This window comes from Cydia pomonella, chromosome 3, assembly GCF_033807575.1.
Source record: "Cydia pomonella isolate Wapato2018A chromosome 3, ilCydPomo1, whole genome shotgun sequence".
NCBI lineage: Eukaryota > Metazoa > Arthropoda > Insecta > Lepidoptera > Tortricidae > Cydia > Cydia pomonella.
In genome coordinates, this window is record NC_084705.1 from 673,350 (window position 1) to 693,052 (window position 19,703).

At 37.3% G+C, this 19,703-nt stretch overlaps 1 protein-coding gene across 1 annotated transcript in view; it reads left to right on the forward strand.

Moving 5' to 3' along the window:
* Window positions 1–3,634: 3,634 nt before the first annotated feature.
* Window positions 3,635–19,703, forward strand: part of LOC133515722 (high-affinity choline transporter 1) — a 46,189-nt gene continuing 30,120 nt past the window's right edge. The window contains exons 1-4 of the mRNA XM_061848280.1: window positions 3,635–4,266; window positions 4,743–4,928; window positions 13,386–13,493; window positions 14,471–14,626. Of these exons, the coding sequence (XP_061704264.1) occupies window positions 4,763–4,928; window positions 13,386–13,493; window positions 14,471–14,626 (430 nt within the window). The 5' untranslated portion in view covers window positions 3,635–4,266; window positions 4,743–4,762. The remainder of the gene's footprint in view (window positions 4,267–4,742; window positions 4,929–13,385; window positions 13,494–14,470; window positions 14,627–19,703) is intronic.

Sequence of the window (19,703 nt, forward strand, 5' to 3'; positions counted from 1 at the left end):
TTTTTTTTTTAGGGTACCTCCCCTACACTTAAAGTGAGGGTGAATTTTTTTTTTCGCTTCAACCCTAGAGTGTGGGGTATCGTTGGAAAGGTCTTTCAAAACTAATAGGGGTTTTCAAGAAACATTTTTTGATAAAGTGAATATATTGGGAGATAATCGCTCCGAAAGAAAAAAAAAATGTGTCCCCCCCCCTCTAACTTTTGAACCATAGGTCCAAAAAATATGAAAAAAATCGTGGAAGTAGAGCTTAAGAAAGACATTAAATGAAAACTATAGCGGACATGATCAGTTTAGCTGTTTTTGAGTTATCGCAAAAAGTTTTCCCTTCATAGTAAAAAGACTTACTTTAATTAGGTACTGATTATGCAAATTTGCCTATTTGTTTAACTCGGGTGAAAGGTACCGTTTCATCCCTTGGTTAACAATTTACTATACTTTAAGCTCCAGTTTAGCTTATTGTGACGGAAGAGTAACTACGGAACCCTACACTGAGCGTGGCCCGACATGCTCTTGGCCGGTTATTAAATATTATTTACTCCTGACCCTAGTGAGTATTGTACTCTTTGGTTTTGACGTTTTGTTTTTGTATTTTTTATTATAATTTGACAACAAAAATCCTTTTATCGTGACGTTAAACAAATGTTATAGTTATGTCAACGTAGCAAATAACAGCTTCATATTTTCGTTAAAAGAAAGCTTTAATTTTTCATTATTTGCTTTGCTAAGAGGTTATATCAATATGGAAGGAAAATTAAACACAAAAAAAGACTTTGATTCAACAATAAAATATGCATGCTTCTATTTACTACTTGTCGGCCTATGCCTGATAGAGTGGCCTAGCAAGACAAGTTATGGGCCAAGGCCAGCAAAGTTTCCCCCAGGGTCATAGTAATACGTGTACATGGTAATGATTGCAATCAATATATGAGTAGTAGTAAATACTATCAACACATATATACGAAAAGGCCAGCCCACATTTTTTTGGTACACGGTACGATAACAAAGACTACATACAAAGTGCATATTAAAATATAATCTATTATTTAATTGATAGAAAATATATGTTCGACCACTAAAAAGTTACATTTATTCATTAAACAGAAGTTTTACTGGTTTTATAAAAGACTATTATTAGTCCATAGGGTGTATAAATGGTCAATTATCTGTTCATAGAATAATAATGTTTTCCCCAGTGCAAGCATGACTCCAAAGCAGCCAGTGCCGGATTAAGACATTTTGGTGCCCTAAGCATTTCTAGACCATGGTGCCCCCTCATCAAGATTACATTGAATTTTATTGGTAAATTGAGTGACGTTGATTGCCGCATTACTGCTGAGAATACAATTTTCAATCCGTCACATCATTTTGTCACGGAAATTGACAGTACTGCAGCAGTAATGTTCCAAGAGTAGGTAAGGGGGCGTCCATTAATCGCGTCATATTGTATAGGGGGGGGAGGGGGTCAGCAAAAAATCACCAATGATCACCACAGGGGACGGGGGGGTATGGACACGTATCACGTGTATTTTTTTTTCATCTGTGCTATACTGTATTATAGTCAATAATAATCCTTCACGTGTACTTAGGTTCATTTGTTAGAAAACTGTTCTTTAGTTATCGAAAAAAATACACGTCATATTGGATGGGGGGGGGGGGTCCTGAAAATATCACCAAAGATCACCATGGGGGAGGGGGGGTCTAAAACAAGCCAAAAACGTATGACGCGATTAATGGACGCCACCTAAGGTCAAGTGTAAGCAAATTCGAAGACCGTGCTTCGCATAAGTCCGGAGGCCAAGCCAACCATTGTCCAAGTGTAAGCGAAGACGTAAGACATAGGCCGTACTCCGCACAGGGTTTTGCAACCTCTAGAGCTTTCCTGCGAAGCCCATTCATGTGAGGGCAAAGGCCGAGCTTCAGTAGGGGCTTAGCCATTGGCCATTGGTTCTTGTCAGAACCAGTACCAATGGCCACAAATATCTTAAATAGCAAATTATTGTTTATGAATACGGGACTTAATAGGGTAAGTTTCAAAATGACGTCTGACCAGAAGACGTTTCAAGGACGGCGTTGTCCCCATGGTCTCGGAGAAAACTGTGTAAAGTCGACATCATTATTTTGACGTTGGTCGTAATTTTAGAACTTAATCAAACGGGATTAAATCTCGTTTTCTTAAATAATAATGTGTCACAATTAGGCCAAAACAATTAGATTTTTTCGACCTAAAAATATGTGTAATCTGAGTTTACTCCATTCCAGGAGGTGTGCATAAATGTTTCCTCTTTTTCAGTTTTTTTTGCTTGTAAATCGAAAACGGTACGGCCGACGGAAAATTTGCTCAAATTACGAGTATTATTAAAATTGATATCTGAGGATCCGAAATGTAATTTAACTATATTCTTGCAATAAAATATATTGATTGATTTAAGGTACCTTAATATGTGTTCGTAGTAAATTGTAAAAAAAGGTAGTCATTTTTTATTTTTGGTAAAATTATGTTAATTATCCTAAAACGCATTCTTAGCTACCAGTGTCTGATCCACCAAGTCCTATTGTAATTGATAGTGGGTTCCTTCTAAATCGAGTGGTTTGGCAATCCAAAGGAAAAAAATATCTCCTAAGGATCCCAAAATGTATGTATGCACACCTCCTGGGATAGAGAAAACTCGGATTACACGCATTTAGGACCAAATAAATGTATTAAAACAATTTCCAGCTTGCTGGGAATTAATTCCTCAAAACGCTATTTTTGGATCTAATTTGATTGGCCTAAATAGTGAATGTTTAAATCGGTGTTTTTAAAGGCAAAGTCTAAGGCTGAATGCGCGGAGCGTTCAATCAGCGCTTACAGATGGGGCCAAAGGTCGAGCTGGAAGAAAACAAGGCTTGAATTTGACCAATGGCGAGGTATGAATAGCTGGACGTCCGGAGCATCTGATCGCTGCGCGTTATCATATTACAACCAATGGCGAGGTGTGAGCAAGGCAGCCCAGCTGCGAAAGAGGACAGCATAGATTTGGATCCATGGCCAAGCGAAAGTGAGCCAGTTTGCATAAAGTAGAAGGCCTGGCGTCGCATAAGACCTAACGCCGAACTGTAAAAGAGTGGCTTGAAATCGAACCTATGTAATCACGGTCCTCCTACTGCTCGGCCTTTGGCTTAACTCGAAAGCGCAACTTGATAAGATGCTTTTGTTTTTCGGCCTTCGCAGGGCCCTTTATTACACTTTGACAATTAGGTCGCAGGATCGCGGCTCTGCAGCAACTCGGCCTGGCCGATACATCTGGTGTACAAGAGAGCAAAATACGCTACAAAATCGGTATTCTACGTCGCGAAAATCGGTTAGCCACAAGCCCGATGGCAAGATTTTTTGGCCATGAGCTTTGATGGCCTCCGCGTAAGGTTGGAGATGTACTTACGTGTCCTCACTCTCTTACGATCCTTCGTTATTAGATGGATACTTTCACACGTATCAAAAAGTTTCGTGTACATAAGTACTACACTACGACTGCGATGCTGATGCAGCCTGCGCCGCCTGCGCGTTTTTTTTTCCTACGATTTTGGTGCCCCCCTACACGTGGTGCCCTAAGCAAGTGCTTATTTTGCTTAATGGTTAATCCGGCACTGAAAGCAGCCATTACGACCGCTCATCAATCAATTTGTCAATGAGAGACTTTGCCAGCACCACTGGTTCGAGTCCGACCAATGCTGACTCTTCGCATGACATTCAAACCGAGGACCAACGCTCTGCGCTCGCTGCGCATCCAACGATGGCTTGTAAAGAGCTCGGAAGGTTGGCATTGTTTCAAATGAGGCGATGGACAGGATGAGAAGTGTAAAAAGCAGGTTTTACATGTAGTGGTACGTTTAGAAGGAGGCGTGAGACATGCGCGGCGGCGCGCCGGGAACCAATGACGTCAAGCGGATCGATCCGCGCGGTCCTCTGCGCAGTCCGCCATTAGGCCCGCTGTCACCTGTGCACGTGCACGATGAGCCTTACGTAAGCCTCCTCGATGAACATCCTGCCCAGGGCTCATGTGCGGGCTAAGCTTTAGGACCAGGAACAGCCCTTCGCAGAAAACCTCCCTCCGATGGGGCGACAGCTGCGCGCCTAGCATGCCGGTAGCTTTAGTGAACATTCGTTAAACGTGCACGGTGATAGTGTTATTTAGACGATTATATTTTGGATTCGTGTTTATATCCTAAATATGGGAGTGGACTGTTAGTGAGGGAGGCTGCGACGATCTCGCGAGAGTTTACTGACAAGTAAGTTACATTATCAGTAGCTATCACGACACGGACGCGACTACAATGATAGCTTGTTACGGTCCAGGTAGAAATTCTAAATATTTATGAATTCATTACACTATTATAAAAATTTAAGTTGCTCTATCAATTTCATGAGTGTACATTTTGTAATCAAAATCAAAGCCTATACAACTTTATTTTAACTGATTAGTAAATAATTTCTTCTGTCAACTAATTGTTTAATGTGGCAAAATTGAGCCCTGCCGGAAAATATACTTAAAAACCACTTATTGATTGATCAAAGATTGATCTTTATAAAGGAACTATCAGTACCGAATATAAGTGTAAATCCTTTCGTTACTTTATTATTTATACGGAGGTAATTTGTATTCTAAATCCGAATCTAAAGTTACTAATATAACTTTACAAGACTTAAAGTCTTATCAAAAACATCCAAATTTAGCAGAAACCTTACCAGCCATATTTGTCGACAGACGGTTAACCAGCATCCAAGATGATCAACATAGCGGGTGTGATTTCCATCATCTTGTTCTACGTGCTGATCCTGGCCGTGGGCATCTGGGCGGGCCGCAAGAAGCCGCCAGGCAATGATTCGGAAGAGGAGGTGATGCTGGCTGGCCGTTCCATCGGGCTGTTTGTCGGCATCTTTACTATGACTGGTGAGTATACTATATTTATGATTCTAAATGTCGATTCTGGCCGTGGGCATCTGGGCGGGCCGCAATGAACCGCCAGGCAATTACTCGAAAGAGGAGGTTATGCTGGCTGAGCGCTCCATCGGGCTGTTCATTGGAAAATTTACTATGGTGAGTCCTGCTGTAGCTTCTAGGCCGTAGGAAGCCTGGAAATGATTCGAAAGAGGTTATGCTGGCTGACGGCTTCATAGGCCACTTCATCGACTTTACTATCACTGATGAGTTACGGACCTTGGCTTCTGGGTCACAATTATTTGGAAGAGGTGATGTGGGTTGATGTTGATGATTGGTGACTTCTGGCAAAATGACATCATTTAGATATCAAAAGGTACGTTCGGCCTCCTGTACTTGTACTCCTCTGGGCAGCAAATAGCAATGACTCAAAGGTGATGTTTGCTGGCCGTGTCCAACTATCCATGTTTCTATACATATGTACACAAAGTAAGTCACAAATGTTAAAATAAGGTTTAAGTAGGGTCCACCATGCATTAGGTTAGTGAGTCGTAAACAAAGGTTTGATGGACACATTAGCGTCATTAGACGTTTACGAGTCATAAGTCGTGTTAAACGAGTCTAGCGAGAGGCCGTAACGTCTTCATGAATAAAAGTACTGTTAGTCTCTCTTTGAAGCTTGAGGTCGAAATAAGTCTATCAAATGAGATGCCTACGTGAAGTAATGAAACAAGAATCATAACTCCAGGAGGAATATAAAGCTTAATGATATCAAGTGAAATATGATGATTGATGAGTGATGACAAGGCATTAATGGTGGATTAATCACTCGCCTTTTTTAAATTTTGAGTCAAATAAAAATTGCTATCGATTCTACTCGCCTTGAACCAAGTTACGATACATACTAGACTGTCTTTTTCACTCTTCCTGCGACCATCTAAATGTTAAAGAGAAGTTTACATCTATAACCGCTACTTTTAATCAAAGTCAACAATAACAGAACAGGACCTTTGTGTAATTCGCTACCGGCGCCACGCAGTCTCCAAGCCGGTCTTAGTCTACAGTTATAACCATCAGTGAATTACACCTTCATTAATTTCTAAGTAACCCTTAAGACAAATCGAAGAAGAGTTATATTCGAGTAGCTAGCCAATTATGTTACTTTTAACGTCGGAAGAAACTCGGTCAGCTGATAACGTTTAATGTTCCACCCTTTGTGTTACGAAACGATGTAGTTACGATTAAAACATAGGTATGGCAGGAGTGTTTCCGCCTTTATCGAAGTTAGTTAATATAAAGGTAGGATTTGATAGGTAGTTGTTTTGTTGCTGATTGAACGAAATGGTTATTATTATAAATAACATAAATTTTACATATTTATTTTATATACATATAAGAAAAGGCCTATTTTGTATTACTGTGCCTCTGCCTATGAATCCTAGTAGGGGCATTTATTTGTGTGATGACCACGATTATTTGTTCCTCAATCATGGGTGTTTTATATGTGTAAGAATTTATGTATTATGTATATCGTTGTCTAAGTACCCACAACACAAGCTTTATTGAGCTTACTGTGGGACTTAGTCAATTTGGGTAACAATGTCCTATAATATTTACACTTATAGTATCTTTAATCAGTAATTAAATTCCCGAATTAAAAATAAAGTCTCAGGATATTTAACACCAAAATGGAAAAATATAAGCTACTCGGAGAAACTGTGAAAACACAGACGGGCCGCCCGTCACGGGCGGTGGTCCATTAATTAATGTATTCAAATTGGTCCAAGCCCGCCACGCCATTTATAAATAAAAGTATTTTTTGAAGCGCAGAATCACAAGTACATTCAAAGATTTAATTTCGTTGTCACAGTGACAATTAATATGAAAGTCGCTAGGGATCTCATACTAATCACTGTGACTAAGTACCAAATGGCACTTACTGTACCCCTAGTGTAAATTTTATCGACATCATAACGTGACGAACGCGTTTGCGTTAAGTCTCATTTTGTATAGGATTTTGAGTTTCCAAAACGTCCCGCTTGGCGCGCTCTTTCTAAATCCAATACAAAATGAGACTAAACGCAAACGCGTACGTCACGTTTCAAAATCGAATTTATTTACACTAGGGGTACTGGTCAATGCCGTACAATTCTTCAGGTTCACACACTTCTTTTAAGTTTCTCAGGAGGTCGGTTAGTAAAATTTCTAATTAGTAGTAGATTTTTCTTTCACGTAAAATTTTTCAAATAATTTCACAATGTAAAATAATATTTACACAGAATATGTAATTCAAATAATTTTAGTTCGAAATAGTTACATTTCACCGAATGAAATAAAAAATAATTTTGTTCTAAGGATACTTAGTTCATGTAATTTCATTTCACAGAAAACTTGATTCTTATAAATACGGTTTACCAACACTTAAGACAGAACAGTTATGTCAACGAACTTTAAATTCATAGAATAACATTATTAAACTACTCTTCATACATATTTTTATTCGTCGTGTATCGGAACGCATACCAAATTGTAAAAAGTACGGTTTTATGCGAAACAAAAATCTACGGAATAATTTTTTGTTTAGGGCTCTCAATTTTATCTTGATATCTACATCATTGAAGCTACTAGACCGTGTTTGGTTTCGTCTTGGTATAAATCGGGGGTGCTGAATTCATTTATGGTATCACATTGACACTATTCCGAATCTCGAAGCCTTCAGGCTAGAGGTTCGACTTTATCTGTGAGCGCACAGAATCGTTCCCTTGGTAGATATTGGGTATTGACAATCCTGGGGCTCATTATTCGCGGTCGCCTTTCTGAAATAGGATTTTCCCCGTTTTCCTTACCTAACTAAATGGTTTATGGCAGCCATGCGATCCTTGAAACTTATTTCTCAAAACCTGTTCTGTTGTTTGTTACATGCCACTTATAATATATTATAATACTTACTCTGTTGGCCCAGCGACCCAAAATGACCCAATGGTTGACTGGTAGAGAATGTCTCAAGGCGTTAAGTCTGCCGTTTGTACTCTTTTTGTAAATTTGTGCAATAAAGTTTAAATAAATAAATAAATAATAAAATGAGACTTGGCCTCCGACATAAGAGATTGTTATAATGCTCTTATGTTTTTATTCTCATAATTTTTCTTTTCTTTTTTTTTGTGTTTTGTTTTTGCACGCACAAATAGCTCTGTTTTACTATGTAGAAACTACTTAATAAGCATGATGTTAAAATATTTTCATTAAGGAAACTGTAAGTCTAGTTTTAAGAAAAGTTCCTGTGTTATATATAACTATAAAAGACTGTTTGTTTCTTAAATAAATATATTAAAAAAATAATAATAATAAGACAGCGCCACCTTTCCCGGTCCTCTGTGCGCCTCCTCGCCAATTGTTGACTCGAGGTTCGCACAGAGCCGCCTCCACCGATATCTGGGGCGTCCGATAGGACGTCCTCCTGCTAGGTGACCCAGGTACGCTTCTTTTACGTTCCGATCTTCATCCATTCTCTCAAGGTGGCCCAACCAACGGAGTCTGTGGGCTTTACTTTCTCCCATATATATATTTTATGATATTCACCAGCAGTTCAACTTTAGTACATCTAGTGCATTCCAAAAGCAAAATGCAAGAACCAAAAACATTTTCAAAATTCTAAAGACAATACCAAAATCACTAACCTCTGTACTTGACAGGCGTTTATAAATAACGCCATAAAGGTGTGTCTATAATATTCGGTGCAATAATATTTAACTGTGATACAAACCTACACTAAAATAACTATATACAAAGATACGCACAGCAACAGGACACGAGGACAGTAAACAACAATGATTTAATAACAATCTAATTTCCTCACTAGGGTGGCATCGTACAATGAAACACTTTAATTAAGTACGTCAACATTAATATTAACTCCGGTTCACCTTGTAGTTGACGGCACGCCGCTACGTCGTTCATCATGACGTTTACCAAATAAAAGTCAGTCATGGACACATTTGGTGGATTAATATTTTAACGTTGTTTACTTTGTATTTTGTAGAGAGATTCTGCGCTTAAACCCACGTATATGCTAAAGCGAAACTTACTAATCTAGCTAGGTGTTCAAAATGACCTTACCACGCAGGCAACATGCAAATCGCTTGCGCTCCGTAGCGATCAAAACGCAACTGTTACTGTCACACTAATATGGGAGAGTGGTAGAAAAACACAAAGCGTTTCGTTCTCGTAGCGATAGCGATAGTCACCTTGGTTAGGCCGCCAGGGGGCCTAGCTAAGATGACAATAGTTGATAGAAAACTCCAATCGAAACTTAAATAGGTGCATGTAACTCCTCTGGAGTTGCAGGCGTACATAGGCTACGGAAACTGCTTATCATCAGGCGGGTTGTATGCTCGTTTGCCACTGACGTAGCATAAAAAAATGTATGGAAATAGTCACTTGTGTCACAGTGACTTTTTATAGCATTTGTCATCCCGATATTTTTCTACTATTCGTTTGGCGTTTGTTTTGTCTATGTACTTATGATTGTCATCGTGGCTAAGCCCTCAGAGCACATCTTTATTGTTTGAGAATCGTGTACACTCGCACAGATGATTTTGGCCCCGGTAAACGCCTAGTTACTTCTGCCGATGACTGAGAATTTATTCAACATCGAATTATTCGATCTTGAGTCTTGACATGATGGCAATAAGACCACAAAAAAAACCAATTAACCATCCAATTTTGAGAAATCTGGCAAATATCTACAGTCTGTAGCAGAGAAAAGTGACTTGTATAGAAGTTTGTATGCAAAGGTGCTAAGCGAATAGTATTGCCGACTGCTCTTAAAAAAGCCCGACGAATTGAGACATCTTTACCTCCTCCTAGTTTTCATGTGATCAACCAGATGCAGATATGTAATTCAATTCAATTCAAATATACTTTATTCATGTAGGCCTAGCAACAAGCACTTATGAATAGTAAGACAGTATTACAGTATTAATGTAAGGGCTACTCACGTCAGCTAATACATAAGACGCTATCGCCTCGACCATGCCATGTTTTACGTGTCTGAATTACCTAAGTAGGTACAGCGAAGTTCTGTGGGCGCCTTCGTATGTCATAAATATCTGTGGATATCAATATGCGTAGGTAGTAGAGAGCGCTGCGTTCATATTATTGTCCTGCTATCTACATATCAGATTTCTTAGAAGCTACGTGTGTTTCGGCGAGGTTATAGGTACATTAGCCAATATCCGACAACCAGAAAGCTGCCGACCACACTTTATTAACCTAAAGCTTCTTACCTTGCCATGCATTTACATACTGGAGGTTGGACTATTTGTAAGAAAACACATATCTAACTTCCAATATGTTAAAAGCGCGCGTCGAAATAGACAACTAGCACTTCCAGAACCTAAATTAACTATTTATAAAAACGGGCCCTATTACCAGTCAATAAAAATATATAATAAAATCCCAGATTCTATTAAAGTTGTTGAAAGCTATAAAATATTTCGAAATAAACTTAAATCGTGGTTAATTAGTAAATCATTCTATTCATATCAAGAATTTATGACATCTGATAACGAATAAGTATTAATTTAAATTTTTATTTTTCTTTTATTTTATCTTTTTATCATTATTATTATTTAGCTAATTACACGCTAGTTATTATTAGAAATTAGTATTAATAAGACTCGCGACATTTTAAATTAGATATTAGGCAATAGGTAATAATATGTTTTGTAAGGTAATTTTAAGTATTTAGTTGATAAGGTTAACTTGCTATACCCTACTCAGGGTCCATGTTGTGAAAAATTAATTTAACATAACATCTGTATGTACCATGGAATGCAATTAATAAATGAAATGAAATGAAATGAAATTATTTATTTCATTATTTAATATAATAGTATAATTTAGTTTTAATTTTAGACACACTTTAATTACTAGCGTACGCAACTCTGTAAACCCTAAATCTTGCTATTGTTTATTTTACCTTTTTGTCCATAATCTACCGTAGAAATGACATCTCACCTCACCTTTACCGATAAATTGTAATTATATGTCCTTACTCTTCTGTGCACATATGTTCAGAGTTATAGTCTAGATCTGAACTGTATGCTAATACTGTAACTTTCTGCAATTATCTGGGACTTCTTTTGTGAGCCAATAAATAAAATAAAAATAACATACATATAATTTTTTACAGGAGATTTCGGCTATTTAGACATACATTTCTATTTATTATTTAAATTGTTGTATTTCTATGTTCAAATAACAGAATTCAAAATGTAAGTAAATAAAATAAATATTTAATCAATAATAAAAAAACATGATTGCCTTGCAACCCATTCGGCAACCGTAGTCTGTAAAAGACCAATGTAAATCCGCTCATATGTAGCTGTGCTACGAAGTGCTACGCCGTAGTCCATGGCAAGTTCATTCCACCAGTATCACTACACCTTATAAAACAAAGTCACCCGCCCCGTCTGTCTGAATATTCGTGATAAACTCTGAACGATTTTCTTGCGGTTTTCACTTGTTTTATATATATAATATAATAAAATAATAATAGAAATAACTTTATTTAGCTATACATGATAGCTCACAACTGCTTACAAGTAATAAATGATACAAGGTGAACTTACCATTGTAAATAATTTGTAAACAAGTTTTAAGGTAAATACAATGAAACATTGAGTAAGCGTTCTCTGCTCCCCGTACTAGTAAAAACTGTATCACGGTGGATCAGGATTCCCCTTGATTACACGTTGGTTACTATTAATTAGTGATTGACAGAATGTGGTATTTATGGGTTATTTCCAACTATTACCGCTAAGTTGTTACAATCGGTAACACCTGGGATTTCTTTCTCACATGTGACTACTAAGAAGAACTCAAAAAAAAAATTTAGTAGTCCGGAAAGCAAGTTGTCAGTAACCGTAGAATAAAAATAATTATACTCATGCCTCCTTATGTTATAATATTAGGATAAGAAAACTATTTTCTTTGCCTCTGTAAGATGCTAAAGAAAGCTATATAAATACAAAAATCTTGACCTAAATGACACTAAAACCTAAAAACAAATCTCAAAACTCGCCTCGCGCCCTTCCAGATGCAAAAGAGCCTATCACGCTCGCCGCCTCTACATCAGGAACGACCTGGAGCGAGGGTCATGACCACTCTACTGTTGCACTGAGTATAATAATATATAGTTTGTCAGTGTATGATATCTGGCTCATTGTATTTAGCTTTTAGTTTCATTTAGGTTAAGATTTTTGTCTTTATATAACTTCCTTTAGCGTCTTTTTCTTGGTAATTCGATATCAAAATATTAGTAAGTAGATGACACAGTTAAAACTTATGTAAAAGAGTAACTTCAGGGCAGGGATCTGTCCGTTCTCGAACTCGTGAAATAGGGATAAAGCTGCCTCGTGGCTCGCATACTAATGTGCCTCGACAGGGTTCCAATGAGTTTGGGTGTCAAGAGATTTGGTATGATATTGTGTTAGGGATTTGATTTGTGTGCCGCTTTGTTCGTGTATTATTTCCTAGACAATCAGTATGGAAAACCTTAGGGATCTCGTATCATTGTCCCGTGACAAGCTATGAAGTGGCACAGAAATCTAATCACATTCCTTGACCGTATTTGACGTAATACGAGTATATTACTTGCGAATTTTATACCTAGGTTCGTGATTTTTTTTTATCATGCGAAAGTCAAAAAATCAGGATTCGAATCGCAGAAATCTCGAGAAAAACTCCTCAAGATTGCTAATTTAATTTTAGGCAACCGTAGGTATTGTTATCTAAAAAAGCGGTACGATTTTTCAAAAACTCCGCTCTCTGAACATACGGCGCCTTAAAATTAAACATAAATAAATCATGACGCTTCAATGCTTCAGCCATAATTCGAATAAACTTACAATTTCCGATCCATTATTGAGAGTTCGCAGTTTGTGGGAGGCTGCAAGGGTTAGATCGAGCGGTATCAATCGGTCCATTGGGGATTTCCATTCGTCACAGAATTCCCAATAATTCTGTGAAGGAAGGAATGGGAAATAACAAGTCATCGTTACTACGGTATATATAATAAATAAGATATAAGATTAATGAATAAGAATTTCATCTTAAAAGGGACTTTATTTCGACGTTTCGAGTGTGGCTTGACGCTGTTGCTTCCTGGCAGCTGGGCCTTTATCATCTTATCGGGTTTTTCGAACTACCCAAATTTAGTTATTTACTACGCAAAACTTACCAAATCAAAGAGAAAACTAGGCCCTATTACGGTTACTGGATTCCTTACAATGTTTTCCTTCTCCAAAAAGCGATTGGTAACTTCAAAAGATATTTCGGAAATACTTTCCGAAAAACTAATACATTTGTTAAATATATAATTAAGTAGCTGATCAAATCCCTGTTTTACGTGCTTCTCCTACTTCGTTTTAAAGTTGATTATGATGCTCACGTAAGGTTATGTTTCAGCGACATGGGTGGGCGGAGGCTACATCAATGGGACAGCGGAGGCAATCTACACATCCGGACTTGTATGGTGCCAGGCGCCTTTCGGATATGCCCTCTCACTGGTCTTCGGTAGGCATCTTGATTTATACATGTATGCTTAGGCGCCATAACAGATACTAGCTTTTGGCATATATATTCAATAGGGACAAGTGCTCTCACAGGGCTGCGCTAACCTAGGTAGGGTACAACATTATATGGTACAAATAATAGGTGACCAACATTAAAATAAGTAAAGAAAAGGAAAGGTATTAGTCACGGCCGTAGGGCCTCTCCTCAAAATAGTTAATTACGCACGCAAACGCAGTTGCCCTATGGAAGTATACTTATACTCTGACTGACTTACGCACTATTAACGTAGATAGTTATCGTCTGTCTTGATGGAGGCTTTACGCCGCTAGTTTCCAGTTACATCTGTTTAAAAATAGCAAAAATCTACTTGGTACGTTCAATGTCATTTGAATAAATGCATTTAAAATCAGCATCTACTGGCGATGCTTGAACATTTGGTAACGAATTGTACTCGCAAGCATGTTTGGTTGAAATTGGCAGCGTGCCACCATCCACTCTTAAGAATCCATAGGTACTTATACGATATTATGTCGAGTTCGCTTACGTTTTTGTTGCTATTTTAAAAATAAGAGCTCCCGATAACGCTACTCAAAATGGAGTGAAACATGTCGAGCGATTTTCTACTTAAAATATGTGAGTGTCTCGTTTTAGTATATTTAGTAATAAGAGTATGAAGAATTGATGTAGTGGCTGCAAAGTTATTTTTTATGTGTTTAGTTCTGGATGAGATTGGCTCGGGACCGGGATTAGTGGCGTACTAGAAGAGAGGCCTATGCTCAGCAGTGGGCGATAAAAGGCTGATACGATGATGATGATGATGAGTTGAAATAATTAATTATTTTGTGTTAGGAGTAAAAACAAGAGCTATTTCGTATGGTTTCTAATTTTTGTTCACGAACTAATTTCACTCGCACTAAGCACTCGTTTCTGTAACCTCAAATAATCGAATATCATATTGATTGACATGTTCATTACAGGCGGCATATTCTTTGCAAACCCCATGAGAAAGCAGGGCTACGTGACCATGCTGGATCCGCTGCAGGACTCCTTCGGTAGCCGTATGGGCGGCCTGCTGTTCCTACCAGCACTTTGTGGAGAGGTGTTCTGGGCTGCTGGCATCCTGGCTGCACTGGGTAAGTGATACTGGTCTTTGAGTATTTTTTAAGTTTTATAGTGAGCAAACTTACAGTGCATTAGTGCTGGATGAACACCAGCACCCTCTTTTTCTTTCTCGAATTTCTCTGTCTCTGTAACCCTTCCTGTGATGTCGCCCACCAGTCTTTGCCAAAGGCGTCAAGATGTCCCGCCATCTCCTACGAGGACTACCACGACGATTTACATTTTATAAGACGTAGGGCTGTCTGAATACATATTATAGTTATAAATGCATGGTCAAATCTCTTTTTGCGAAGTTCTTAGAATACTTTTCACGCGCAGTCTTATTCGCTACTTTCGATTCTGACTTCTTTTATTTTACTGAATGGCCTTTGAAATAATTATAAGTTGTTGAAATAATAAGTTTTGAGAGGTTTAAACAACATAATTAAATGAAAGTTACAAATTATTCCCAACTATTTTGTTACGTGTTAGCTAACCGATGTTAGGTATAGCTCTGAGGTGACGCGCGGGGCTCTGGCCACACATTTAAGGTGCACTACACATAACAAACTATAGAATGTTCCGTTATGGGTCTGATGTGTCAGTGACAAAAGTGACGTTTGTGGTTAAGCAAATGTCATTTTGATACTGACATCAGATCATGCATGTTTATGGTTCCGATTCAGGCCACAAGATGGCAGACCCTCCAACGCGCACGGTCCCTATAATTGAACCAGATCTAATTCATGGCTTGTTATAAAAATCAGAATACGTCTATAATACTCACTAGGAGACTCATCTTCTAAAGTGATTCTGTATAAGTGTATGTCTGTATGTATACAATGTCCACATGCGTAATTTTCCGGTGCTAATCCGAGACAGCTTTAAGAAACCAATGTAATCTGGTAATGGTTTCAAACTGTTAGGAGTAACAGTACCTTATAATATAATAATTTTAATAATGTTGCGACATTTATTTTGGTCAGACAGTCGATGTAACACAATGATAATATCTCGGTAATGGTAGGACTTTATACAGGGTTTCATTCAGGATATAAATATAAGAGTAGTATTTTGTTACTGACGGGATTAATTCTCATAATGACATGGAACGACAGTGCCTTGTGGTAAATGTCGCTGAAACGCCTCTCTAAGGTAGCGATGGAAAGATTAACCCGAGTCGAGCAACTTTTGGTAGCTTAGTTGATTGGAGAGCCTAAGTACATATAGGTGGTAGTAAGACAGTTGACTTATCAAGGTCGTGAGTTCAAGTTCTCACTGGAAACGTTAATTTTGCCTTTATTGATGAATTGACCATTTGGCGTCGGTAAAGTTTTATCACGATTTTAATTGTTTCATGGCGAATTAAACTTTTATCTTAATTTGCTCGTAAGGGTGGAGCGAGGCATGTTGGCAGGAAGCCTAATTTTCTGTTTGTCTAAATGACGCCGCTGCTCCCGGGTTAATGAGGCGATCCTCGCTGCCTGTTAGCGTAGCGTTAGTTTGTGTGAAATAACAACTGCCGGCGCCATGATTTTCTAAAATACGTTTGTTTTCTTATTGAAACTTAAAAGTTTTTCTGTATGATGGATACGCTTTGATTTTTACGTAGGGTCGAGGCAGGAACAGTGCCTCGGCGTAAAGAGTGGCTCACCTAAGCTACCGCGAAAACGATAGAAACTATCTGTTTACGTTCTCACGTGTCGGAAGCATTCGCCAACCCAATGCGTTCAAACCAGTCAGCCAGAAATTCGTCCGCCACTCGGTTGTTTTATAGAATGATCACTGTTATTATCGGTGAAACTAAAAGATTGAAGGTAAGTTTCTTTTGTTATTTGTAAAAACAATGGAACAACAGAAGAGTTTTGACATTTTCATCTATCAATAACATTATTTAATCCAATTTTGAAGTAAGTTTCATGTCAATTTAAATTAATGTTAGGCATGTGTAGTCTTGTAATTAAAAACGGGGAAAGTGGACAGTGGCTCCATGTTCTAGAGTTTACAGTGACTCAGTGAGCAATGTATGCAATTAATATAAAACACATTTTTGTTCTTGAATGGCGAGTCGACCGAAGCCGACTGGGCGAAAAATTAGGAACTGCTCAAAAGGAAATGTAGAACATGGGCTGTAATTCATACGCAATGGAATGATAACAAGACAAGCCACTAAACAGAGTCAAGTTTAGTTTACTCAAAATGTATTATTACAATACTAAACATTAATATTAATAAGGAATCATAATTATGCCAAAGGTTAGTCTATTGCTAGCCTTTATCTTAGTAAACACTTCTAATTCTTCTATAAGTACTTAACTGATTGGGTTTAATTTATCAAAAAAATGAGCCACTGTTCCCGTCTTGACCCTACCTTTTGCTTTCACTTTTCTGAAATATATTATAATAAAATGAGAAGTTCTAATTATAACTCAATCTTAATATGTATAAATCCGTTTTAACAACTCCAGACCGGTTTTTGTCGCTGTCTCAAATCAAATTAGGCTACAACTTTATAGCTTAATTTGCATTCTGCAATTTCTCTCTGGAATTTGCATTTGACACAAAACAGTAGGTATATGATTTATTTTAGTTTTGTAAACATGCCATCGTCCACATTTAATTAGTTAATTACAAACTGATGATTGCTAAGCTTTATTGCAAATACATAAGAATCATGAATGGTCAGAAGATATGCTTTTAGTACGCGATAACATCCACGTTCATCCCGAACTAGATCCATTAGCCTAATGGGCAGGTTACTGAAGTTCAGTCTATCTGTCCAGATAGACTGAAGCAATCGGTTTTTCGCACGTGAAGCAAAAGGTATTAGATATCGACAAGAACCAAAAATATGCATACACGACCTTATTGTTCATATATTAAGGTAGTCTGTACATATTTCTGATACTTCATTAGTGTCGATATTTAATACCTTGGCTGTACCTATTTTCACTGCACTAGTTCTGATGGCAAAAACTGATTGCTTTAGTCTGTCCACCTGCCCATTAGGTTAATGGATCTAGATCGGGATGAACGTAGATATTGTCGCGTACTAAAAGCATCACTCTTCTGACCATTGATGACTCTTGGTTGTCTGGAAGAGATCGCTCTGCCTGTCTTCTATCATACTTTAAGTTATGTGCTTCGTTTACTTGTCGTATTTATTTTTATATTGGTGATCAATAAAGAATATTAGTATTGTTCACACAATTAACTGACCATTCGTAAACCTTATTGCCAAGGCATAGGGTCCACCGATAGTCCGTTAAGTGTAGCTGATTGCGGTAGCACTACGTGAATCGCTTTACGAACGTACCAGCTCTGGTATTCATAGGTTTTTGTCAAACACAATCAAAGGGCCCCAATCCGTTGTAATTAGAGCACCACTCGTGACGAGGGCTCTTTGCTTTGTACTTGAGTGGATACGCTCAAAACTCCATGACATATATTTACATACCTTCGTACAGTGACAGATGAACGATTTACACTTCGTTACTTCGAACTAACAACATGTTATTTGGTCATTTTCAAACAAAACCGGTGTAACACGAAACTCTAAAAATCGGAAATAAAGGTAAACAAAGTGTTTACCTGTTGTGTTTAGAACGCGAAAGTATTAAATATTATGTTATTTGGGCTTTGAATAAATATGTACGTTTAGTTCGTGCCAATATAAATCGTAGAAAAAGGTAAAGTAATATTACAGATATTAATGAATATTTTCTCGGAGTTTATTTTTATGGAAGCAGGAATTATTAACAAATATTTTTTATGAACGAAAATGTATTAAGTGTTAATTTTTTTTTAAATTTATTGAAGAAACAAACAGTCTTTTATAGTTATATAATTATAACTGGAACTTTTCTTAAAACTAGATTTACAGTTTCCTTAATGAAAATATTTTAACATTATGCTTATTAAGTAGTAGTAGTAGTAGTTAATCGTATCTTTATAATGTGTTGACGTGTCATCATGCATTTACGAAATAAATATGAATATGAATATCAAAAACTTAAGCGTATTGAATTAACTTCTGGATCATGTTGTTTCTTTAAAAGTGTGTAATTCCGGTGTACCTTATAAAGGTAAATTTGTTTGTTTACCTAAACTTTACACTTTATATTGGTGTTTAAATTTTCATTCCTGATGTATCTTTTCACGACGTATTTATCTGTTATAAAGGAAGTTTTCTTAGTAGAAAAATCGATGCTTCTCTTCATTAAGTTGTTATAACAGCCGAGCAAATTGCTCAAAGCAATTAAGATGATATCTTTCCGCGAATGGATTCTTATCTTAATCCTTTTATTGGTCGCGATCCGATTTTGCCCGCTTCGTTATAAAGAATATCAGGACAATGATCTTTTTACGAACAGATTACTTAGATATTTAAGGAAAAAAAAGGGAATTTCTGCATAAGCATTACTTTGAATAAATATTTTCGTAACATTTATTATGTATATTTTATGGTGTATGATGACTTTTAGTAACATCATGATTCATGAATCATTAAGTAATTTATAAATTCCACTTCTTATTTATTACTTTTATTTAGAATGATCTTCTAAATTTATTTGCAAGCATAAGTTCTAATCACTTAGGTACATTACATACATACAGAATTAAATAGTTCAGTAGCATTGATGTCACACTCAATGACAATGACGCTTCACTTGCAACAATGCTTGATAGAAACTAAAAAACTAACATTATTTTAAGAGTTTATTCAAATGTACTAGATTTGAATACTTTGTTAAAATTCCAATACAAATTACCACTATTCTTTATCTATAAAGCAACAATTCAAGTAAAGGTCGCTGTACCACCAACCAATTCGCCGTAAGCAAACAAAAATCTCATATTCTCAGGTACACTATATTTGCTTTTCATCAATAACAGAGTTCACTACACAATGCATTTTGTTCGGGGCTCCGGGGCAAGTCTGGGACGGAGGGGAGGGGGTGGAGTGTATTAAACATTCACCGGCACTTCGGGCGGCGGGGTAGTTACTTGTACTCGTACTAACAGGGGTTTACGGCTCGACTTTTAACGTATGAAGGCAAGTACTAGTTTATATTTTATAGCTATGAGCAAGCTACCTGAGAAGACTGCTTT